General features: G+C 35.7%; 1 protein-coding gene across 3 annotated transcripts in view; it reads right to left on the bottom strand.

Annotated features, from left to right (window-relative positions):
- ERP44 (endoplasmic reticulum protein 44) overlaps nt 1-26,246 on the bottom strand; it is a 50,371-nt gene that overhangs the window by 15,851 nt on the left and 8,274 nt on the right. The window contains exons 2-6 of one of the 3 annotated variants that reach the window (XM_084899756.1): nt 13,536-13,608; nt 11,663-11,702; nt 7,213-7,328; nt 1,603-1,787; nt 240-355 (exon numbers count right to left, since the gene is read on the bottom strand). In XM_084899756.1, coding sequence (XP_084755882.1) covers nt 240-355; nt 1,603-1,787; nt 7,213-7,328; nt 11,663-11,702; nt 13,536-13,608 — 530 coding nt within the window. Of the gene's footprint in view, nt 1-239; nt 356-1,602; nt 1,788-7,212; nt 7,329-8,432; nt 8,559-11,662; nt 11,703-13,535; nt 13,609-26,246 lie in introns of those variants that run through there. The other 2 variants (XM_084899758.1, XM_084899757.1) reach the window with 2 other exon arrangements.

The following is a 26,246-nucleotide window of genomic DNA, read 5'->3' as shown; positions in this document are numbered from 1 at the left end:
CAAGGGACCCTTCAGTCCGCAGACTGACGCTCTATGCACTGAGCCAAACTGGCCAGAACTAAGATGCTATTTTTAAACCTAGACTGTAATCACTAACTGGGATCAAAGTCATTGATATGGTCTCATAGACCAATCAAGAAACACATTATTTGCTTGTAAATCAGACTCATCCATGAATTTACTACTTTTTACTTTTAACATCTGAGCCAAACTGACACTCTCTCAACCAACACACTTACCCAAATGCAGAAAAGAAGGCACAGTCATCGTGCAAAATATTCGCTACTTTCTGAAAAACTCTGTAGTGCTCTGAATCCCTCTGCTCAAAATAGCCAATAATATTTCTTCTGCTGCGCTGTAAAATAATGCAATTATTTTAAAACCATATGCAGTTCTATAGACATGTTATTTCATTTACCCAGCTTGTTCAATTATCTCCAAATGAAGTATGACTATAAATACACATTTGACTTAACACCTAGTCCAAAACTATTAAAGATTACATTGGTTTTAAAGCAATCTTAACTATAGTCTAATGTAATTATGAGCATTTCCTTCTAGTATTTTATGTTAAAATTTCAATAAGTAGATAATTGTATGACAGTCTTTTCCTAATTAAGGTGACTAATTCTAAAATATTTTATAAACTAGTACATCAATTCATAACATGTGACTGACTGTAGGTAGAGACTCCCCCATGGGCTCTCACGCCGCTACACAAACTGCAAAACCCCGACCACTCTTCACCGGGGCCGTTTCTCAGGGTGGTGTTTGCAGCTAGCAACACTGAGGTCTGAGGTGATGTCTCCCTCCGGGACAGAGCTGGCTTACTACCAGCACCAACATGGGCGTTTTCGGAGCCCAGAGTGCTCCTATAACACAACCTGCTATACACACAGGCATCTACCTGGGCGCTCTGTGTCGCCTCCCTAAGACTGAGGGCCAAAGGAACGAATGCAAACATGTTCACACTGGTGGCTGTAACATGAGCAATAAAGCCCTTTGTTATTGACCCTTAAGCCTTGTGTCTTTTGACGTCCATGAAACTATATACAATTGTTTAGCGTGTTAGCTTGTAAGTAGGATACAAATAAAATCTCAAATCTGACAATTACAATCTAAAGCCCAAAAGCAATTTTTTATTTTATTAAACACTACTTAGTGCACAAAGAAAAGAGTTTGCTAAGCTTATTATTAAAAGGGGCTATTTTAGAGGACACTAAAATGCATATCAAAGAGCTGATATGGGAGTAATCAGAGCAGACACCTGGAGGATCTCCACCAAGGAAAACATGGAAATTTGGTTGTGCAGACCTGCCATTAGCATCTATTTCTTCATAATCCAGGCTACCCTTTGCTCAATAATTCAAATTAGCGCAATTTTATTGTATGCTATACATTTTACCCAAAGGGTCAATAAAACAGTAGCATTTCCCTTGAGAAATAATATAAGAAAAAAACTCAATTTGCTAAAAGTATGTATATGTGAAATCCATTGCAATTAACTGTAAGAAAATGTACAGATTCCTTGATTGCATAAGAATTTGTTTACAGTAATTAAACAAGCAATGTTCTTTGATCCAGCAAAAGTTAACAACTTACATCAAGAGTGGTGATTTCTACTAAGTCGTGCAGTTCTTGAACAGGGTCACTCTTTTGTTGCCTGATGTAATCTGCAAGTGCTTTCACTGACCGCTGGCCCCTGTATTCTCTCTTCATCATCATCCCATTACGAAACAATTTGAGGGTTGGGTATTTGCTTATCCTATATCTCTGGGCTATCTCAGCTAAAAGAATGAAAAGAAAAAAAAATTAACTTCACTCTCGTACTTGATCTGGGTAAGCCCATTTTAGCCAAACAGCTTAAATTCTTATGGTGACTTAGTGAAGACATTCAGTTATTTTCCAATATTAGAGAAAAAATATTAATCATGATGCGTTTGTACTGGTAAGAAGGCAAGATCTGGACATGTGTTACCGGGTTTAAATCCTACATTTCCTATTTAGTGGCTCTTTGAACTTGTAACTCAAATCAACTATCAATACCTTAGTTTCTCATCTGTTAAGAACAATGATTTCTACCATGCAGGATTGTTTTAAGGACTAAATAAGATAATACAAGTGCATGACACAGTAAACTCTAAATAACTGTTAATAAACATTATCATAAATATATTCCAGAAAGGAATTAGAACGCACAAAATGCCAATTTTGAAGATATGCAAATTTTATGTAAACTACTGTGTTTCCCTGAAAATAAGACATCCTCTGAAAATAAGACCTACTTACAGGTTTCCTTCTGAGTAAAATATAAGGCATCCCACCGAAAATAAGACCCCCCTATGCTCTGTCTCAGAATACTATTGCTAAACATGAGAGATTTGGTCCACTGATTCTGAAAGAAATGGAGTCACAAGAAATTCACCAGGAAATTCAGGAGTTGGATTGTTATGATGATGTTCCAGAAGATGATGACATGATTGTCATTGAATAAATGAGTAAATTCTTGATACTGTAGGATTCACAGTTTGTCTGGTTTGTGTTGACAACTACCGTACTACCGTACCGTATATAGGTAATAAATTTCCTTTATTTTCATTTAACAATAAATGTGTACCGAATTCTTCTTCATGGAAAAATAAGACATCCCCTGAAAATAAGACCTAACGCATGTTTGGGAGAAAAAATTAATATAAGACACTGTCTTATTTTCGGGGAAACAGGGTAATAAAACCCAAAACTCAGCAGTACACACACAGACAAAATAATAATAAGCCCTTTATTATGACCTATAGATATAATCTCAGGAAATGAAAATAAGAACTTAAATCACGATGTATGCTAATGTCATTTTTTAAGGAATCCAATTACTAAGATGCATTATGTCATGCATGAAATTGATAAAAGATACATTGAATTTTTAGAATAAAGGTTATCTGGAAGAGCACTGAAGTGGTCTAAAACAGGTGAAATTCTTTTTCTTAACTGAGCAAAAATGAAGGCAAAATTCTAAAATGGTGACACAAAACACCAGGAAAAGTGTCTAACCCTCCTTCATTTCTAGTAGTTGTAAGACAGAAACAAAACACAACAAACAGACTAGTAAGGAAGCTACTGCAATGGTCCTGGCAGAAATAACAAGAAGTCTGTCTACAAACTTAAACACGGCAACCTTTAGGTTGTCTTAAAATTCTACTTACAGATAGAAAAAGGTTAAATAACACTTGAAAACTACAGGGGAGCAGAGGCTTGCTTAATCCTCAAATGACATCACATACAGCAGGAGCTGCATAATTATGTGGATGATAATTATTAAAAAGCAAAAGCCTTAAAATTACATTGATCAATAATCTCAGACATAAAGGCGACTTCTTACAACTCTGGTCAAGAGAGATTTTAAGATAATTACAATGTGACATTTTAACAATGTAACGAAGAATGACTTAAGGGGTATAATAATTTTTTTATTAACTGGATAGATCACATGTTAAAATGGATGTCAAAGGAATTAAAATTACAGAAGGTTAATAACTTGCTGATTGGAAAATTAGCATGTACTTTTGCTTCAATGGTCACTTACTTCTCCTTGATGAGTTCTGCCTGCCTGCCTGCCTCAGCCATGCCCAGCAGGGTTCCAAACGGGAAACTGCCTCAAGCTCTTGTCTCAGCAGTGTCCACCCTGCCATGACAAGCCATAGCAGACAATACAGAGGCAAGAGGTTTCAACAGATAGGTCTTACTGTTCTTGTGATTCCAGCATGAGAACCACTGCTACCTATGTATCATTTTTCATTCCCAAGCCATGCCTTCCCCTCAATGAGGAAAAAAAATAAAATAAAAATACAACAACAAACTAAACCCTAAACAAAGATATTATAGAGCAAGCCAGGATGCTTATTCAGGACTAAGGTTAAGTCTACACATCCAAGTTCTGTTTTATGCACATGAATTCTTTGCCGTATCTTTTCTTATTCTTTTTAAAAAATTTGTTGAAATATATTCAACATATAACACTATGCAAGTTTATGGTGTAAAACATGTTGGTTTGATATTTATATATTGCAGTATTGCAATATTCTTGTCACTGTAGCATTAGTTAGCATCTCTATCACTTCAGTTAACTGACATTTATTCTTTTGTGGTGGGAATAATTAAGATCCAGTCTCTTAGCAAGTTCGATGTGTTTTTAAAAATATATATTTTATTGATTTTTTACAGAGAGGAACAGAGAGGGATAGAGAGTTAGAAACATGGATGAGAGAGAATCATCTATCAGCTGCCTCCTGCACACCCCCCTACTGGAAATGTGCCCGCAATCAAGGTACGTGCCCTTGACCGGAATCGAACCCGGGACCCTTTCAGTCTGCAGGCTGACGCTCTATCCACTGAGCTAAACTGGTTTCGGCAATGTGTTTTTGTTGTTTTTATTTTTTTATTTTTATTGATTTTAGAGAGGGAGGGAGAGGGAGAAAGAAAAACATCAATGATGGGAGAGAATCATTGATCGGCTGCCTCCTGCACGCCCCCTACTGGGGATCAAGCTCACAACCTGGCCCTTGACTGGAATCGAACCTGAGACGCTTCAGTCCGCAAGGCCGATGCTCTATCCATTGGGCCAAACCTGCTAGGGCAAGTTTGGTGTTTTTAATATTGTTGTCTATAATTATTTTATTATTCTTAATGACTCATTTATGCACAGCTCTTATATAGCTTCTCAATTTACAATGTGGAAGCTTAAAGATAGCGCTGGAAAGAAGACAGGTAAGAGTAACTCAGATATCCGGGAGTAAGAACTTACCTAATTCAAGGAAAATTGCAAACTATTCTAAAAATACTAGGAGTTCTGCACTGACCAGCAAATCATTTATGAATGTCCCTTGCCATACAGCCTATAGCCACTGGAGGTCAGCAGAGAACCCAGTCTCGCCAGGGGCAGATGATGGAACTTGCTGCACTTAAAGCAGCATGACCACCACTAGGGAGAGTGATGAATTCTCCCAAACTCCCAAAGGAGAAGCCAGAAGATGAGATAAAGTGAGATGATCCACAGCTGAAGCAAGGGTAAGTTTTAACTGTGTGCATATGTATAAATTTTGGAAAACAAAGACAACTCCAAAGAAGAAAAGAAGAAGCATTTGTAATCCAACCACCACGGGGGAAAACGACTATTAATGTTTTGGTTATATTTTGCTAACTTTGAATAAAAGTTCCTTAACCAGCAGTGACCTTTCAATTGAGAAAGAAATAAACTGAGATTAGTCAAATAATAAAATGCCAGCATTAATACTTTCAGAATGGATATCAGCAGGTTGGGAGAAAATCCTAAAAAGAATAGCGTTCTTTAATCAAGGGTATTACCAAGACTCTTAATGGCACAGAACCTGCTATCCTATATAATAAAAAGTTAATATGCAAATAGACCGAATGGCCAGTCACTATAATGTGCACTGACCACCAGGGGGCAGACGTTTAACACAGGAACTGCTCCCTGGTGGTCAGTGTGCTCCTGGGAGCGCTGCTCAGCCAGAAGCTGGGCTCAGGGCTGGCGAGTGCAGCGGCAGTGGTGGGAGAGCTAAGAATGTCCAACTGACAGGTCTTGGACTATAAGAGGGCACAGGCCTGGCTGAGGGACCACACCCAAGGAGTGCACAAATTTTGTGCACTGGGCACCTAGTTTTATAGAAAAACACAAAAATCAGTAATTCAAAATTGGAGTCAGATTTGTAATGTAAAACTGTTTCAGAACTACTTGAACAAACTTGCTTTCCTTTTTAGGTATATACAATAATATGATAAATAGTTTGTATCTAAGTAAGTCTAAAATAGTTCTTATAACAGATATAAAAATTCTAAGTGATAAGAAAGCATTGTATTGTAGTTTTGGGTGGTCTTTTTTTTTTTCTAGTTATAGGTAAAAGTGTGACTTAGAATTCATGACAATTTAGATTTGACAAAACATTGCAGGAATACTTTAGTGTACTGTTGGAAGATAATGAAATAATCTACATAAAGTACTTAATGTAGTATCTACAAAACTAACAGTTCATATATGCTAGCTAGTCTTTATTACTCATTTATCCATCCATTTATTCAACAACTATTATTGAAATACTACTACGAGCTAGGCACCATTCCTGATGACACTCCAGCATCAGCCTGAGTTCAAAATTCTCTTTCTACATTTCCCAATGTTTTGTTTTGTTTTTGGGGGACGAGAAGAGGGGTGTAGTGAGGTGGCAAGGTGGTGGAGGAGGGAATCAAAGTGGCTACATTCAGCTCATACACAGAAGCAAAAGTGCTGACTAGATAAAATCAGCCTGTTGTATCCACTTTTGCCTTCTTTCCTACCCGAGTTCTAAGTTCTTAGCCTATTTACCTGTACCTTTCAACAAAGAAAGTCCTAGGAAAGCACACACACACACACACACACACACACACACACTTTTATGGCAAGTGCTGAAACAAATTGAGGGATTTTTTTTTTTTTAAAGTAACTTGCCCAACTCCATATGACAGTAAGTAGGGAGCTTCTATTTGTACAACAAAAGATTCTACCTTAGTAGAGAGCTGGGCCACAGAAACAAGAATCTACACTAATAAAAGAGTAAGATGCAAATTACTCATCGTACCTTCATGATGCCCACCAGCCAATCAGGAGTAAGTATGCAAATTAACTCAACAAAGATGGCAGGTTAATTTGCATACACAGGTGCAGAGAAGCTGGGGAGGGGGCAGGACGTTTGTGTCGTTGCCATGGCCATTTGCAGGCATTCTGCTCTGGGTCTCTGGGCAGCATGAGAAGGTGGAAAGGCAGCTCTGGCTGGAGCAAAGGCGGTGCCGGCCGGCAGCCATGGGAAGGAAGGCCCATTCTTACACGAATCTTTGTGCATCGGGCCTCTAGTAGAAACTATAATGCCACATACAAGTTAATTACCTATATGCTTGCCCTATTATATTTTGATGAAAAAACAAAATAAATTTTTTAAACCCTTCATGAAGGCAAAATGGAAAGTTGCGTTATAAGAATAAAAAAAAACACCTATTAACATTTTGAGCAAGATCACTAATATTTTTTTTATTTGTTCTCCATTTGAAGCAGAGCATTTTTGTAAAAGAAGTGTGTGTGTGTGTGTGTGTGTGTGTGTGTGTGTGTGTGTGTAAGAGGGATGCAGATAAGACAGTTTCTTCCAGACTTCCTACTGAGGTACTTACAGTGCTGATCACAATCAACTCTGGCAAACACTACTTGATTTTCACTTGGATATTCTTCCTTAATAACATTGGAAGCTTCCTCAAATATTGGATGCAACATCTGGCTGAAACGACACCTATGCACAGAGAAGGAAACCAATTAAAACTGAAGAGCAGATTCAATAAAATTTTATTTCAGCTATTATCCATTGCTATTTAGCATATATATAATAAATAGCTTTTTAGACCATCATAGTTAATTTAGGGATGAATCCTGATGTCATTCATTGGAGATGAAACAATTTCGAATTCAAAGATTGTACAAATAATTAAAATATTTTGTTTTATCTTTTCACCTTAGGAAAATGGCCAATATTATGGAACACACAGCTAAAGCTCTCACATAAAGGCCATAAGACAAGCCTGAAACACACCCTCTAAGATATATCTACTGGTGCTTGCAACTACTGAGATTTAGACATTTATAAAAGAAATTAGCTTCCTCTAAATAATGGACATATTTTTATACTGTTCAAAATCTTTAGACCAACTCATAATTATATAGTTCAATCAAATTTTAGAGGCAAGTTAGCATATTATATAAGTAAGTTATATGAAAAGGACATATAGTATATAATGTATATAATGAACTGCATCCCCTCAAAATTTATCCCCTCAAAATTTATCCCTGGTTAAAATGGGCTTTTTTTTTTTTAATCTATAAACACGTTAAATATACTAAGTCCAGGAGAAAAAAAATCTTACATTCCTAAATAAGGCTTCCTGTCTATTTTTCTTTGTCATTTTTGTTTCCTTTTTACTTTTTAAAAAAGGGGCACAAACCCCACAATTAATATTCTAGAAACCCAACACTTCTAATTCTTACTTAATCAGGCTAACCATTTCACAAATATATGCTGTGGGTCGTTAAAGGGACCTGATAAGAAAGACAAAAGAATCAGAATTAGTGTACAACCAGCTGGGTTAGAATGGTCATTCTCATATGGAAAAGGTATTGAGAATCTGTTAATAAAAAAAAGAACTATAATTGTTACTCTTTGCTTCTAGAGCCCTTGCCAAAGAAATTTACTTAAATGAAGCCTATGAACTCCTTAACCAATGTGATCTGGTCATACATATTAACTATAATACAACAAAAATATTATAAAGCCTGTGAAAGGATGCAAATTTTATACTTCCTCCCTATTTCTTTTTGTACATATCTCTTCTAACCCACTCACCTGACTTCCTAAGGAGATGTCCTAGAATATATCAAGGAGACAAATCTGTATCTTCAATCTCTTGCTTTCAAGTGGCTCTTTCCTCTTTTAGCATTCTTAAATCTCTCCCATCTGGGATAGGTGGGTGGGGTCTGTGGACATCAGGTACCGTGTCTTATTTGACTACATAATTCTAATAAGCATTTCAATAGATGTCTGTTAAATGAATAAATTGACAGGATGGAAGAACTAGAGAGACTAAGACTACAGGTTTGTGGGTTCTTACAGTTTGCTAAAAATAGGGTGCTGGAGGGAAGAGAAGACAAGGGGTAGAGATTGATTAATTGTGTGTGTATTTTTAAATATGTTTTTATTGATTTTAGAGAGAGAAGAAGGAAGAGGGAGATAGAGACAAACATCGATTGGCTGCCTCCTACGTGTCCCCCAACCAGGGATTGAACCTACAACCTGGGCACAGGCCCTTAATGGGAATCGAACCAGAGACCTTTCGGTGCCTGGGAAGATGCCCAACCAACTGAGCCACACCGACCAGGGCAATTAATAGTTTCTTGAAGAAGTAGATCATGGCCTAGTAAAGAATCAGTAGACAGGCTCCTGGCTTAAGGGCAAGATAAACACATAAAGAACTTTTTCCTGGATTGTCCAGTTTGCTACATAGTAAGTAAGCATTTAAGCACAATTCTTATTTAAAATAGGATATGTTTTAATACTAAAAGGCAGAAGGGGAAGATGAAATACAAGTTCAGTTGCAATATTACTAAACTTTCATACACATGTAAAGTTACATTTATAAAAGTAACATAATGAAAGTAATATATCTATTAAAAGGACCCTAAGAGTCATCTGAATCCAACCTAATACTTGAATCAACCCTTTACAAATCAAACAAATGGGTAGAAGTCTTTTTGTGGAAACAATTTGGGGACACTAATATGATCTAGTGAATAAAAATAATAAGCTTTGGAGTCAGACATACCTGAGTTTACATCCTAGTTCCACCACTTACTAGCCATATGACCTTTCTGAGCCTCAATTTCTTCAATTTAAAATGAAAATTAAATACTTGCCTGTAGGATAGTTCTGAGCATTAAAACCAATGTATGTACAGAGCCTGTCCCATAACAGCATTATTAAAAACCTCCTAAGGTTTATTGCCTTCTGAGGCATATCAGTATGGAATTCTTCCTTAAACTGTGTCACATGCATACCTTCCAGGGGAACTCAGAACTAGCCTTTGAGGCTGTAGTATGTCTATGTCCTACAGCCAATTACCTTTTCTCAGTTGAGTGAAAAGAGTACTAATTCATGAATAGCTTGAGATATTTGAGGGGATAATATGTCTTCCCACATTTCCAATTCAGTTTTTGCAACAAGTTAGTGGCACATTCTAGTTCTCTTCCTTCAACACACAAAATTTCTTAACCAAGAGAAATGCATTCCAGATTTAACTCTGTCACAATTTAGTAAGGTAAGCTTGGGAAAATATTCCTCTGATCTCAATTTTATTTCTTAAGGGACTGGACTAAATAAGCTTCTACCTAATTTACCTTGAAAATGCTACCTTTATTATATATTTTATCAATGACATTTTCTCTGTATATTTTATAAATATATTTTATTCATTTTTTACAGAGAGGAAGGGAGAGAGATAGAGAGCTAGAAACGTCGATGAGAGAGAAACATCGACCAGCTGCCTCTTGCACACCCCCTACTGGGGATGTGCCCGCAACTGATGTACATGCCCTTGACCGGAATCGAACTCAGGACCTTTCAGTCCGCAGACCGACGCTCTACCACTGAGCCAAACCGGCTTCGGCTCTCTGTATATTTTAAACATTTGTTCATTAAACACTTATCTAGCATTCATTCAGTAAATATTAATGATATATTTATCTGCCAAGTATTATGCAAAGTGCTTGGGGATTAATGATGAAAAAAGACATGATAACTTTTCACAAAGCATATGAGTGTTATGGTTGGGTAAATACAAGGTGTTGTGGGAAGATATAAAAAGGGTTCCTAAACTGACCTGAGAGTGACCTAAAGAAAGTAAGATCTAATCTAAGGCATGAAAGATGATTAAATTTTAAGTAGGTAAATAAGTAAATAAGAGAAGAGTGAGCCATTCAGGCAGAGAAAATACCATGACTAAAAGTGATGAAGACTACAGACTATTACAGAAACAGAAAGACATTAAGTATAACTAGAACAGAATAAAGAAGTGGGGAAAGCAAGAGATAATAGCTATAGAGGTAGGAAGGGACCAGGTTATCAAGTAAGAGACTTAAGTCTACTTAAAGAAAATCATTTAGAGTTTTAAGACGGGGGTAAACTGATCCAATTTGCACTTCAGGAAAGCCCACTATGGCTTCCAGTGTAGAAAAAAGAATAGAGATACAGAAGACTAGAGGCAAAGAAAATAAATTAGGAGGCTGTCCCAGGAATCTAGCTAAATTGCAGGACTATAGCCTGAAATAGGGTAGTGCTAACTAGTAGGTGGTTAATCTAAGAAGGCCAAATAAGGTATAGGCTGTTTAGATATAAGGATTATGTGAGTGTTTCAAACTTCTCTCTAGTTGAAACTCTGTCCTGTCCCATATACTACCTATTATGCTCTTGCTCTAGACACTGGGAATACTGAATAAGACTATCTCTGCCCTCAAAATTTGTTTGCTAGGACACAAAGATAAAAGACAGAACAATGTAGTAAGAAAGAGAAAGTGGTAAACATAGTACCATAGGAACAGAGAAGACAGAATCTGATTCAGACAGGGAGGGAGGCTTCCTAGAAGTAGTAATAGATGGTATATATTTTAAATGTCAATATTATTTTCCCTTTTAAACTTGCCACACCGACATCCTCACCTCCAAACATTGCCCTACTTCCTCGATCAGGAAAAATACAGAATTGCAATATGTACTCAAATTTGTGTGTGTGAGAGAAAGGGAAAGAAGAGGGGGAAAGAGGGAGGGAAAAAGAGAAAGAGAGAGATTTGAATCTTTATGTTACCTATTTTTATTTTAAGATGTGGGATAATGAAATCAGGCATATTTCTCTCTTAAAACACAAATGCCAACCAAATTAAGCTACTTCATTTGTGAATGAACCTTACACTGATTTTGTATACAGAATATTATATCACAAAAGAGAAAGGCTTTCCCACTCACCCCTTTCTAAAACAGAAAAATTCACCTTTACCAAATTTAACCACAGAAATAAGATTACTTACCAGTCAGCATAAAAATTTACTAAAGCAACATCAGCATTTCCTGAAATTGAAAAACAAAACCAAACAACCTAAGTTATTTGTGCCTGCATAATTTTGACATAATTAAAGATGTGGTTTTCATCATGGTCTGTTTCCACTGTAAGGGTCCATTAAAGATACACAATGACAATTAAGTTACCTCTTGCACAGGAACCCATATGTATAGTCATGGACAATTGATATTATTTGTAGGAGTCCCTGTTCCTTCTCTCTCTATCCTGCACCTTTAAACCTTCATGGAATGAATATAAAACAAAAGGGAATCAGACCCAGATCAGGTAAGTAAGATAATAAATAACCTACTCTCATAAAAAGTGAAGTGGAATGATCTGGATTTTAATAATCCACTTCTGACTGTATGAATAACTGAGAATTAGTTCTGTAAATAAAATCCTATTTCATAGAACAGACCTGAATAACCAAGATCTGATGGCCTACCTAGTTGCAACAAGTAACCTACTACTACTAATATTGGGTAAAATGTACTGTTTCCTCTCCACACAAGTTATTCTCTGTTGCAAAAATAACTTAGTATCACTTGCATATCCAGATATGAAGACATCAGAAAGATATAGTATTTGTTCCTTTCTCCTAAACACAAACAGAAACTTCTCAAGTACTCACAAAAATAAAACACAAAGATATTCTAGAATTTTGAAGAATAAAGAAGTGAGAATGTGAGGTTTTCAATTCTCTTCTTCCTCTTTTACCTTTTCCTTATTCTCTAAAGCCGTGGTTTATAAGCTGTGGTCCCCTGACCAAGAAGCACCAGCATCACACAGGAATTTATAGAAATGCAAATTCTTAGGTGGAGTCTAGCAGTTTCTAACAGAAACTGAGGGTCAGGCCTTCAGTACAGATAGTAGTAAGTCCTCCAGGTGATTTTGATATATGCTAAAGTTTATAGAACCATTGCCCTAAAGCAGTGGTTCTCAACCTTTCTGATGCCGCAACCCTTAAACATCCGCTAGCAGGGTCGCCTCAGACCATCGGAAAACCCAGATATTTACATTACGATTCATAACGTAGCAAAATTACAGTTATGAAGTAGCAACAAAAATAATTTTATGGTTGGGGTCACTACAACATGAGGAACTATATTAAAGGGTCGCGGCACTAAAAAGGTTGAGAACCACTGCTCTAAAGAAATCTCATAAAGTGGGGGTAGACTTTTAGCATTTAAAACCAGTGCCAAGAACTTAAAACAATGATGATGCTCAACGAATATACTCCTTTACCTCTACTATTTTTTGTTTTGTTTTAGTTCAAGCAGTGGGTTGAAAGGAATGTTTAAAAGAATCGTTTGTACACATTGTAGATTTTCTCAAATCTCCTAAATTGTGATCTCCGCCTTTCCTCTACTACTTTAACAACAAGAAATGTTTTCCCCAATGTTAACTAAACACTGTCAGGGAGCAAAGCATTCAGTAAAACACTTATTAAACTTAACTGGACCAATGACCATAAAAGAAATCAGAGTAGGTGACTAAGTTAAAAGTTTAAAAAGACAAAAATTTTAACTGTGTCCTAAAGTCATGAACATTTAGTACTGCACAGTGAAAACAGTTGGCCTCTAAGTAGGCTTTTAGAAAATACTTTAAGAATTGTTAGGAGTGGTATTTATGACAAGGCAAAGAAATAAAACAGAACTACAAGTTTACTTTACTTGTAACACACTTCAAGAAATTTTATTAAAAATTGAAACCAAGAGTGCTTTAATTCAGTAGACCAACAGAATGCCAACTGTTCTAGATAGATTATACACAAAAACAAAATAGAATCTCAATGAACTCTTTATAGAGCAGAAAAATATACTTAATATCAAGGTACTTACTTAAAATGTCATCTATATTCTCTGTATCAAGACTTGTTATTTCAGTTGTTACAGGAGTAAAAACCCAAGTTATCTGGAAATTTCAAAAAAGTGAAATTAATAAATGTTTCCACAAGAGGCAAAAAAATCTAAAGAGAAAATTTATGAATAAAGGTGGCTCCATTTGTGAGTTACAAAATTGGTTTTAAGCAGTATTGTGTACTCTAACCCTGCACTAGATCAATGAAATTGGATAAATACAACTTCTAAAGCCTAGAAACTGGTTGAATAAGACTTCCTATGCTTTCAAATACATAAAAGAGGTTAATTCTAAAAAATTAAGTAAATTAAGAATTATTCTTTTTTTTTTAAAAACACTTTCAACAACTTTATCTCTGTAGCAACACACACACACAAATTGCCAGATGACTTTCAGTTTTGGAAGAATATAAAACCAAAGCTAAGTTTGCTGATTCTATCCTACCATGTTTCTAAAACAAAACAAAATAATAAAAGAATTCAAAAAGACTTCAAATTGTGACCCAAAAGCCTTTCTTGCCTCATCTTCATTACTGGTGGTATAATATGTTAAGTGGGAGACTATGAAAAGGAGAATAAGAAAGTTCTGCTTCCACTTTAACATGTCTGAAACATAAAGTTCAAATTTATCAAAGAAAATCATAGCTTGCTATCCACACAAAAAAAGAAAGAAAAAAGAAAATGTTAAACTAGTAACTGTTCACTTATTTAAAAATATATACTGTGTATTTTTATCTTTATGTGCTCATCTTTTTTTAAAGTATTTTTTTTATTGATTTCAGAGAGGAAGGGAGAGGGAGAGAGAAATAGAAAAATCAATGATGACAGAGAATTACTGATCAGCTGCTTCCTGCATAACCCCTATTGGGGGTCGAACCTTCAACCCAGGCATATGCCCCTGACTGGAATCAAACCCACAACCCTTCAGTCTGCAGGCTGATGCTCTATCTACTGAGCCAAGCTGGCCGGGGCTATCTATGTGCCAATCTTTAATACATTATGTGTTCTAAGGCCTGGACAGGTTTTTTGTTCAAACTAGAGTTTGTGTATGGAAATTCATTCACTGAACCATTGCTCTTTATTGAATAACAATGTCAAGCCTTAAGGTGCTAACACTACTCTTCTGCCCATTTATTCATGGACACTTCAGTACTCACAACAGTTACAACTCAGAAATTTTATAATTCACCTACAGTTCAATTTCTAAATGGTATCACGAGACATGTTGATGCTGGTATGTAAATAAGAACAGCTAATTATTTGAAATATTTCTATAAATTTATTGTTTTCTTTATTATTTTTTTTTAAAAAACCTCACTATATTTTTCCCATCAATTTTTTTAGAGAGAGTGGGGGGTGGGAGAGAGAAAGTGGGAGAAAGAAAGAAACAACAATGTGATAGAGACACATCAATTAGTTGACTCCCATTTACCTGGGCTGGGAATCAAACCTCTGACCCAAGTATGTGCCCTTGACTGGGAATCGAACCCATGACCCTTTTGTGCACAGGCCTACCCTCTAACCCTGGACCACATTAGCCAAAGCTAAAATTATTATTTTCTTAGAAAAAGCCTAGGAATAACACTAGTCTTATTTTCAAATTAATTACAATAGTGTAACCAATAGCTAACTAGTATTTCTTTTAGCAACCAATAAATTATACTATCCTAAAAGTAAGCTAGATAATTTAAAATCCCTGAACATTTGGCCCCTATAATTAATTGCATTATTTTCAACTCCTCAAAACTGTAAAGATGAGACTTCCCTCACAAATCATTACTTACTATCCATACTTCAATTAAGAGTCCTTCCCTCATCAATGTATGACCTGCTCTATAGATTCCTAGTGTAACCTTTAAAAAATAATCCGAAGCCTATTAAAATTTTTAAGACTTTACTTGAGCAAATATCAATTCAAATCAGGCAGCATCTGATCTGGCAAGTAAAAGAGAACTCTGAGGACCTGCACAAAAGGCAAGACATTTATAGGCAGCAGGGGGTGGGAACAAGGAAGTTATACTAGGCAAAAACAATGAGTTGGTTATTGCAAAGTTACTTTCCTTAGGGCCGTGGTTGGCTCTTTGGCCCCTTGAGTGTGGCTCTTCCACAAAATACCACAGCCTAGGCGAGTCTATTTTGAAGAAGTGGCGTTAGAAGAAGTTTAAGTTTAAAAAATTTGGCTCTCAAAAGAAATTTCGATGGTTGTACTGTTGATATTTGACGCTGTTGACTAATGAGTTTGCCGACCCCTGCTTTAGGGGATGACAGAGGTCTATTGGGCAGGTTACCTAACAAGTGCGGATCAGGAAATTCTTTATTGAATGGTTCAAGATTCCATTTCCGAGAGCTGAAACATAATTCTCAGTTTGATGATGTGGGACTTGGCATAGTGACTTCATTTCAAAGCCTGTTGACCAATTATATTGGTCAGCAAGATTGTGTATTAAAAATAATTCAAGAAGATGATGCAAAAATATCATAACGCAACAAAATTGGTCATTACCAAAGTCAAGTTAATAGATAACTCAACAGTCTTTATTATGGAGAGTCTGCAGGTACTGAAGGTACAAATGCATCAGGTACTGAAGGCACAAATGCATCAGGCAAGGTATAGGTATGCTCTCCCTCAAGGAACTCTCAAAGTAGTAGTGGTGTAATGAAGGGAGAAAAATGTGGAAAAAATGCAATAATAATCTTAATTGTACAATCCAAAAAAGCTCATTTTTTAATAGTTATTGCCTAGTAAAGTATACAGAGAACTATATTCTAAATTCAATTGCTTTTACATGCTAGGTAACAACAAAAATGAGGCAATCAAGGATCAACTTGGCTATACTAAATGCATAACAATTACTTAAGAAACTTAGTGCTAATAAACATGCAATTGATAAGACTATGTAGCTAACTATTGTGGTGAAGAGGGCCCACAGCAAAGAAAACTGTCTCTGACCCAATAATCTCTCCTCAGCCACCTTGGGGTGTAAAGGAGGCATTTATCATTAACATTTCTATTAATATGCAGTGTTAAGGGAAAGACAGGTTGTTTATTTGAATTGTTAGCAAGCTCCACTAGTCTGACAAATTGCTTCTTTTCATGTCAGCCCTGAGCAGGAACAAGATTCTCCTGGGGAAACATCTTTATGTGTCAAATGCTACAGCAAAATAAAGACAAGTCGCTCTAAACCAGAAAGAGATGAGGGTAGTCATTTAATTTTTAAATTTAGGCTTGTAAGATTTTAAATTCATTTTTTTAAAGGAACAATGAAACCTATACAGAAATTTTGAATGGAAGATCTTAGTAGTCATGGAGAATGTGGTTTATTGATGGAATATTTAAATGACATATGTAAATATATAAACATAAACATGAACTGTTTTACAAATTAGTCATTCTCTTCAGTTCATTAGTTCATTTTCTTGCGCCCCCCCCCCCCCACAAAAACCAAAAAACAAACAAACAAACAAAAAACCCGAGAGGCATCTCCAATCATCTTCTATAATCCGTTAGGTAATTGCTTCCATGTACATTTATTGGATCAAATACTAAACATTCCAGTCTGAGATATGTCTAGTGATATGATCTTATAGAAAAGGCACATCAGTGAAATGGTAAATATTGCACCATATTCATTTAAATAAAGTGACAAGCTTTAAATAGGAGCTTCTGCAACAAGTAAATAGTATTTTCTTCCATTACCTGGATTTTAAACATTGAATTATCTTTGGGAACTAAGAAGCTTCCGTTTCCTTAAATTTCTCTGTACCGTCCATAATCCGCCCCCCCCCTAGTGATGCCAATATACTGTGGTATTTCCATAGCATATTTGAAACCACCTAGTAGTCAGCTGCTTTTCCCAAAAGACACCCAGAAATTTCCTGCTTCCATCTCTTTTTGTACATGGTTCCCTCTACCCGGAACGTCCTCTTCTCCACTAACGCAGTTTATCCTTCAGTCATAGATTCCCTCTTCCATGGAGCTTTGTGTGCTTCTCCTGGTAGAAATTGCATTTTCTTTCTCAAAAGCCTAATCTACTTCACAGGAATAGAAAAAGGGGAAATGTAGGGCAGGGAAACAGAAGTTACTGTAAAATTAAAATTCCCTCTAGATTAGTCATCAAGTTAAAATAAGATACAATGAAAATTTGATTACATGATTAAAGTATTTTAGAAATAATTTTTGGATTTTTATTTTTTATTTTTATTAAGCACTCTAACTCAATGTTAGGCCAGACTTTATTATAGTATTAACACCACCAGCACAGAAAAAATGCTCTGGCACTCTCTGCTGAGCCAGTGTTTATTTCCTTTCAAAAAAATACTAACTGAATAAGTCATTAGCCCAACTGGACCTTCTTCAGAGTATGCACTAGCATCAATAACACTTATTGGCAGTGGATTACTAAAGCTTCTCTGTTCATAATTTTATAAATAAATGTTTCTAGCACATTAAGACCAAGTTTTACCATTCAAATATACCCTTAATGGGAACTACGATGACATTCCCTTCAATCCAACCAACCCATAGAGGCCGGACTAATCTTTTTGAATGCTGATTTGCATATATTAATTCCTCTGCCCAAGAAAAACCTCCAAAGGTGTTTCACTGTCTACAATATAAAAGCCTAACTCTAGCCTGGCATTAGAATCATTCACAAAGTGGCTTTCCTAAATCACAACCTATTGCCCCCCATTCATAATCTATACTCCAACCAACATAAACTATAGTTAGAGTAACCAACCTAATAGGCCATATTCTCTAGCTTGAGACAAATCCTGTTTATGCCTGTTGCCTTGGAATATTATTAATAGCACTACCCCGTTTCAAAAGGGATTTAAACAATAAATTATATGGCCACCTATTTGCAGCAGTCTCCTGGCAATTGAGAGGAATTGTAACAAGCTCTTTACAAATCCTAAATTTTTAATAAACATATAATGTCCTCCCACATAACATACAGTAAAATGAGAAATGGAATGAGAGTAAAGAGAATAAATAGGAACTAAGATATAATGCTAAATCAATCACTAGCCTCACTCACTGACTTGAAACAATAGGCTCTTACCCAGGATATCAAATCAGTTACTCAGAAAATTACAATATGACCCTTCAAGCATAACTCACAAATGGTCCAAATCCGGTAGTTACAAATCCAAACATATAAAACACCTAGAGGACCTGCAATTCCTAAAATGTATTTTCTTACTTTTGCCTCCATACTTGGCTTGTGCAGTTTCTTCTGCCTGTAATAGTGAGGGAAGCCTACCTAATTTTCAAAACCCGATTAAAAAGCTATCTTTTCTAAGGCTTTGCTGGTCTCAGACAATAGTGACTCATTTTTTCTCTTCTCTGAAACCTTAGAGCACTTTCTGTAGGGTGTTAATATTACTTTTCACACCAGTTATGTGTGCTAACCTTACTTCCTGTAACTCAGAGTACCTTGAAAGTGCAGACTTTATCTTATTCAATTCTGTATGCCACAGATCACTTACAATATACAATAAGCACTAAAATATGTGCTAAGTGAATGAATGGGTAGATTTTTGTCAATACACTAAGAATTTAGAGGGATTGCTAGAGTTGAGAAAAGAGGGGAAAATGTTTAGGAATGAAAAAGTCAATAAACATTTTTAATGTGAAGACAATCAGGTTATCAAATAGGAATGAAGTCTATATTAAAATGTGTTTTTAATAATGTAGTGGCAAAAAGCACAATGCTAGGTGATTCATACTCAGGGTTAGAGGGAATCTCAGAAGTGATCTTCCTATTGCAGAAACGCCTCTACTGCACTGTTAAGAGCCGTCATGAACCCCTCATAATAGTTCTCTGGCATGATTTCCAGATACTTCAGCACATAGAACACCCACATTTAAGAACAGCCACGTTACACTAGTGGATCAAACTTCAATACTTTTTGTATTGTCCTATATAAGGTTGTTAATTCAGTCATGAAAATAAATGACTTGAGACTTTCAGGATCAGAAGCTAATCAGGTGTCAGGCAGAAGAGGTTATTAAATATTATTTCTGTTAGCAAGATTTATAGTCACAAAAGGTGTTGTTGCTTTAAGTGATGTTTTTTTTTTTTAGTAAATCATAGTTAAATCAGTTTAGAAAACAAGAAAGTATTTCCAGTGAGTGAGTTTGTTTGTTTTAAAGCTCAATACCATAAAATCTTGCTATTCAAATAGTGGTCCTAAAACAGCAGCTTTGGCATCACCTGAAAGCTTGTGAAAAATGCAGAATATCAGGCCCCCCCACACCTACTGAATCAGAATCTCTATTTTGATAAGATCCCCAAAGATTCCTATACACATTAAAGTTTAAAAAGCACTGCTTTAGAGAACAAAGTTTTTTTTATTCTACAAACAAGCAGGTAGGAAATTCATTTTAAATGTTATACAATTTTTGGTCCTCAAATATGAGCACAAGAATAAGTTAAGACTCATTTGTGAGAATTATGTATTGACATGCAAATTACACAGATTTTTAGAAAAATGTGGAAACTGTAACCTTATTGGAAATTCACATAGATGTTAATTTTTAAAAGTATTCTGTCTTTTCCTTAGATATTTCTGCACCAAAATTATTGGCATAAAATAAAGCTTCAATAGAGAATGTTTCCTTCCCTGTGGCATTACTGTTCTCAATTGGCATTACATCTGCTGGGCATTTTGCAGTAACAGCTTAGTGTACTTCTGTGACATCTTCCATTTGCCTGCTTTATGTTGGGAGCTTCTCAGAGCCCTTTACAAACTATGTCTCTCCTGTAGCAAGAAATAAGTAATGGACCAGGCACCAGCTCCCTTCCATTTCTAATCCAGATTGACAAAGCAGCCTCCCACCTGACGTCCCACCATGAGGCCCAGGCTGCTTCTCTCACCCTCTGTTTTACATTAAGCTGGTAGGCAGCAGAAGGCTAGAGGTTTGCAGTTGGCTACAAGGAGCTAAAAGATATGAAAGGTCCCTGGAGAAAAGCTGAGGCTGACAGGCACTGTAAGTGCCTTGAAGCTGGGTATCAATCAAGGCACAACTCACTGTTAGTATTCCCAGGAGCATTATAATGAACTAGAAGTTCAAAGAGAGGGGGAAATAGGTCTAACTATAGAATAACACTGGGAAGCTACTTTAACCCTTAAATTGCCCAACCAACATTCCTATAATATCAGTGAGACCCATTTGGATATGTCAGAATCAATCTGCTTTTATAAAGAAACATTAAAAACAATTACAACGTTCTTCATTAAATAATAGTGGGCAAAGACTTGTTTGGAAAAACAAATTATATGCAAAAAAATCAAATCTAAATAACACAATCCCTCAACTCAAATTCTGCCAGTAAAAACCATAGAAAAATTTTAAAAATTATTCTAATTCATACTTTCCCTGGTATATTAATTATATGATCCTGCATAGGTTCCCATTAAAAACTAAAGTCATCTGTGTTTTGTTCTTCACTGTATTCTAAAAATGGGATGAACTAATTTACCTGGAATAGACAATGTACTTCTCTGACCTTCAGAGAACACTCTTATTATAAAAAGCTTTTCAGAACCAGGAATGAACTTCAATATGTGGAAAGGATTTTTATCTTATTCTCACTACAGATTGTTCCTCTAAAATCCAACTTCTAGCAATGGCAGTAATAACAAAGCATGGGAACTGGGAGAAAATTCAAGGTAATTGTTTGCTGCTTCTTCCATATATACTCTAGAAGCCCAGGAGTGGTGTGGGGGTATGTGTGTAATATCACTTTCATCATTGTCTTTCAATTAGAACCTTGCACTAGATTTTATGAGTCCAGAGCAAATACTTACAAATAGATGCCAAGAGGAAAAAAAAAAATGTTCTTTTTGTGCTACAATGTAATTCTTGCCCATGATGCCTGATGAAAGAAAGTTCCCTTAAGTGCCTACACACATGTTGGTACGTAATTTTTGTTTGTTATTCATTTGTTCTACAAATATTTCACTGAGTCATCTCTTGCGTGCTAGGCACTGTACTAGGCACTGGAGATGGCATGTGGTTTCTCATCTGTGTTTGTAGTATATCAAGATCATCCAACTTAATTTCACACCATCACACATTTCAAAACCAGTTAAAGACACATTAAAAGATCTTGCCTGGGAAATATTATCCCACCCACTGTAGTCACCAGACCTTGCTGCTCCTTCAGATTACCACTTATTCTGATCTATGGCACACACACTTTCTGAGCAGCACTTCAAAACATATGAAGAAGTGAAAAACTGGGTCTCTGAATGGTTTGCCTCAAAACAAGAAAAGTTCTATTGGGACAGTATCCACAAATTATCTGAAAGATGATGGAAATTTGTAGCTAGCGATGGACATTACTTTGAATAAAGCACTCTCAATGTTTCTCTTGAAATTATTGTGTTTTCTTTTATTACAAAAGCTGCCATTATTAACCGGTACAACTAGTACAGGACAAATCAATCCACTGTAAAAGCAGTGCCACTGCAAAGTTTTACCTCACCAGGCTGAGCATCTACTCACCTTTCCATTCTACACAATCATCACAATCCTATCATGTACAAGAACATATCCTCCTGTTCTTCCACAAGCTTATGGCAGTTTCTGGATGAGAACCTATGAGGATGGAAGCGCTGAACCATGTAGGACCTGCAGGGAGTTCAAAGGCATAGTCTGTCCTTCAAGAGTTTCATGACCATCCATGAAAAATTAGCACACAAGATATATGATGCAAGTACTGCAATGCTTATAGAAAGCAAACTACAAAAATTTAGAGAGAAGGCAAGAAAAAGGCAAAGTGCACTCTATGGGTTAAACAGAATGGTTTCTGTGGATGAAGTAAGTCAGTAGCAAAACCTGACTATGGATGTTCATGTAGTGCATATTGGAAGATGAAGTTGGAGCTAGATTGTTAATAAAAAAACTAAAGTCTTAGAAGAGTGAGTATAATGCCCTTGAAAATCAGAGACTGGGGTTGATATCTACTGTAGCAGAAAATAATAAAGGAGACTTCTCATGAAGGGAGGAGCAGAGTGGTTTCAGGATTTAAGAAAGATTAGTGACAAAGAGTGCAATGGTAACAAGGAAGGAAAACAAGAACTGGGATGGAGGAGATTTGGGGAAACTTTTCAAAGACAAACAGGTCATGATGACAAGCTAAAAGGTTAAAAGTTCAACAAGCCAAAGTCATAAACCTAAGTGACTGGTGAAACTAAAAGAGGAGTTAAGACTATTTTGGAGAAAGAATTTCTTTGTAATCACTGATCTACAGCAATTTCACTATTTATATGCCTTGCCCAGTCAATGAGAAAACAGCTGACAGAGATGAGGTGCTTTCTACCAACCAGCATGAAAAATCTGGAAATTGTATTTGACCACTTTTCATATACCCAGGACTCAAGCACCAAGAAAGTACCTGAGCCCAAGGCACTAAGTGCTAACAGGCCCCCAATCTTCTCCAGTCTTTAGAGGCAACAGTTAAAACTGTGAGTTAAAATGACTGGATGACAAGATGTGATGGAAAAGGAGAAAAGAAGCTCTTAGCACATTAAAGAATATCCACATTTACCTCCTTACTGTCTTCTGTCTTTTAAATGTAGGCCCTTTCCCTTCTCCCAACCAGTGAGGAACAGAGAAAAAAAACTGAACAGCATTTCAAAAAGAAATGCAGAAGTATGAAATGCTATAAAGATTATGAGCAGAAGACTTACCAAAGGGTAGTATAATTCACAATTAGGTAGCTACTATTACCTGGGGAGAACAATCATCATTTTTAAAAAGTTCAATCATATTGGTAGCCTCCAGTAAGGCAAACACCAACTTATTTAATTAGGAACTTTCAATCTAAAAGTTTCCATGCATGCTAATCAAACAGAACCACAATCTTTGCCAACAAGAGATGAACTTAGTCATCAGTCATCCCATGTATGATGTGTCCTTCTGTACCTATGAACTAGAACACTAGCAAACATTTCAGAACCTAAACATAATGAAAATGCTTCTTTATGTTTTTGAATGACTTCCAGAAAAACAAAAAAGATTATACTCACACATCCATTTGGCTTGTATGAGTATTACTGACTTTAAGTACCATTTAAAAAATTTACCGATATGAATTACCCCAGCCCTGACAATGGGTTAATAAACTTTGATAATACAAGTATCCTGTACTTATCTTAGAAGAAAATATGCCCTGAAGACACTCTTGTTCCCTCCTGAAACCATTTAAACAGCCTGAATAAAAGTGCATTATAAGCCATTAAGAAAGTATCTTCTATCTCATCTTTATAATATTCAGGTGTATTTATTAATTTAGTACCGTAAGTCTCCACTTAACATTGTTCTGTGATTTTAAGAGAAACAAGATATAACAAACCAATTTTATCATAAGCTAATTGATATAAACAAAAGTTAAGTTCCTACAGCACCTCATCAACTTTATAACAAAACAATATTGAACAAAATAAAATTATTCAAAAGCTTGCTGTACTTCAAAGCATCGTAATATTCCAAAAAAAAAGCGATAGATTCTTCAAAAATCATGTCATGTGGGAATATAGACAAGCTCTTTGCTAATTTCCTAAGATCACAATCCATTTTGCATTAGAAGTCACAGCTATAGACGATCAAGGGAAGTTACTACTACACAACAGAGCAGTATTCCCCAAATAAAGTAAGCTAAAAAAGACCACTAAGGCATCAAACACAACAGCCTTGTACATAATTAACTACTTTAGTCATGTCCAGCCAGGTGGTTTCTTTTGCCTCATGAGGGTCAATGAAAAAGGAAAGACTGAAAATCTGATTATTTTGCTACAGAATATTAGGCACTTCTCAGATTTAAAAGCTATTTCTTGAGGGCTCATCTTTTTATACACCTTAAACCACTCTTTTGGTCAAGGGTATATCAAGGAAACCTTTATATAACCTTCTCTAACCAAGTAGCCATCTTCCCAACAGAAGGGTTCTGTAAATGTATTCAAGACATTAGGAAAGCAAAATCATATACCGTAGTAGCATTTTCCTGATCTAAGTTGAAATACCCATCACGATCTGTCTTTATATACCAATGGGTTCTCACCAAATACCTCATCACAGTATCTAAATTAAAAAGAATTTGTCATAGCCTCAGTTTTCATCAAATCAATAAACAGTAATTTAGCTTAATGGACAAAACTTACTCAAGTAGTAAATATAATACATACTATGTGTAAATAACTTTACACTCCACTGAATGCAATATTTAAGGGATAGTATGGTATATGTAAGTTAGGTTTATAGGGACAAATAAAACCATATAACTAGCGATTTAAAACCTTCCACACTTACAGAAATAGGATTTTTATTTTTGCATCTTTTCATTGATCAAAAATCTGCTGTGATAATCTTCTCTTCCCTTATAAATTCAACTAAAGATACATATTTTTAGAAATTGTCATCATTTTTTTAAATCTCACCAATTACAACAGTCAAAGATATATTTTTGGATGATTTTGAGTGAACAAAGTAATAGAAATTATATTTTTATATGTGGAGCAAATGATACCTTTCAAAGAATAAAGCATAAAGCATATTTCACCACTTCATTTATACCACTTACAGGAATTTATTTGCTTTTGTATTAACAGCAGACATGCATATCAAGTTAGTTATTTCTATCAATCATAGTTATTTTTGTCACTATTTTAATAAAACTATGTCATAACTTACAGGGGAAAGAGACAAGTTAATAAGCACTTTAAGAAACCACTAATATTTACAATCAGACTTTTAAAATAGAAGCTCTCATCCATTTACCCATTTCTGAAGGTCAAAAATAATAGTAAAAGCACCAAAAGATGGCCAGCACCAAGCACTATTCTCCTCCAAGGTATTTTCTTCATTTCATAACGATAATTTCATCAGTTTCACAAGGTTTCCTTCTCTATTCATTACTTTACAAAACAAAAATATGTCCTATATGCCAGGTGATGCAAAGTACTTTATATATACCTTAACCTTACAACCTTGCAGAATTATCTTCACTTTTAAAATAGAAATTTTGAGGGTCAGAAAGATAAGGAAATTTGCTTAATATCACATAGCTAGAGCCAGGAATAAAGTAGACCTTTCTAGCTTTGATGTCAACCTACAGTCTAGTATTGTCAGTTATCCTGAAAATCCAGAACTATTTCATAATAAACCAACTCTCCCTGAAAGGAATGCAGATTGCATACCTAGGGCTTCCAGTGGAAGAGTCCAAGTAATAAGCATGCTTGAAGCATGCAACAATATTCTAATGTAACAACTTATATTTACTGTTCACAAGCACAAATATTATCTTTTATATCTTAACAGCAACTCTGAAGCTGAAGCAGGAACTATATTATTCCTACTTTATAAATAAGGAAAATGAAACTGCAATATCTGACATATGGTATGTGCAAATATTTGTTAAATGTAAGACTCAAATAGGCTAAGTGACTTCTCCAAACAGGAGTCTACATTTAGCTCATCATTACATAATAAGTACAAAACTAAGTATAGTTATAAAACAGAGCTAGGCAGGTAACTTATTCACTTAATAGTCACATGATTAGGCTGTTTTTATGACAGTGCAATTATGAGCATTAGAAGATCACAGAGACTGGCACTAGCCATGCCAGTTCATCATTTCAATGCACCCAATTTTAATACCACTGGATGGACAATTAGAAAATTAC

Source organism: Pipistrellus hanaki (assembly GCF_964339955.1).
Source record: "Pipistrellus hanaki genome assembly, chromosome: 11".
In the NCBI taxonomy this organism is placed as follows: Eukaryota; Metazoa; Chordata; class Mammalia; order Chiroptera; family Vespertilionidae; genus Pipistrellus; species Pipistrellus hanaki.
This window is presented reverse-complemented; position numbering and strand designations above follow the sequence as displayed.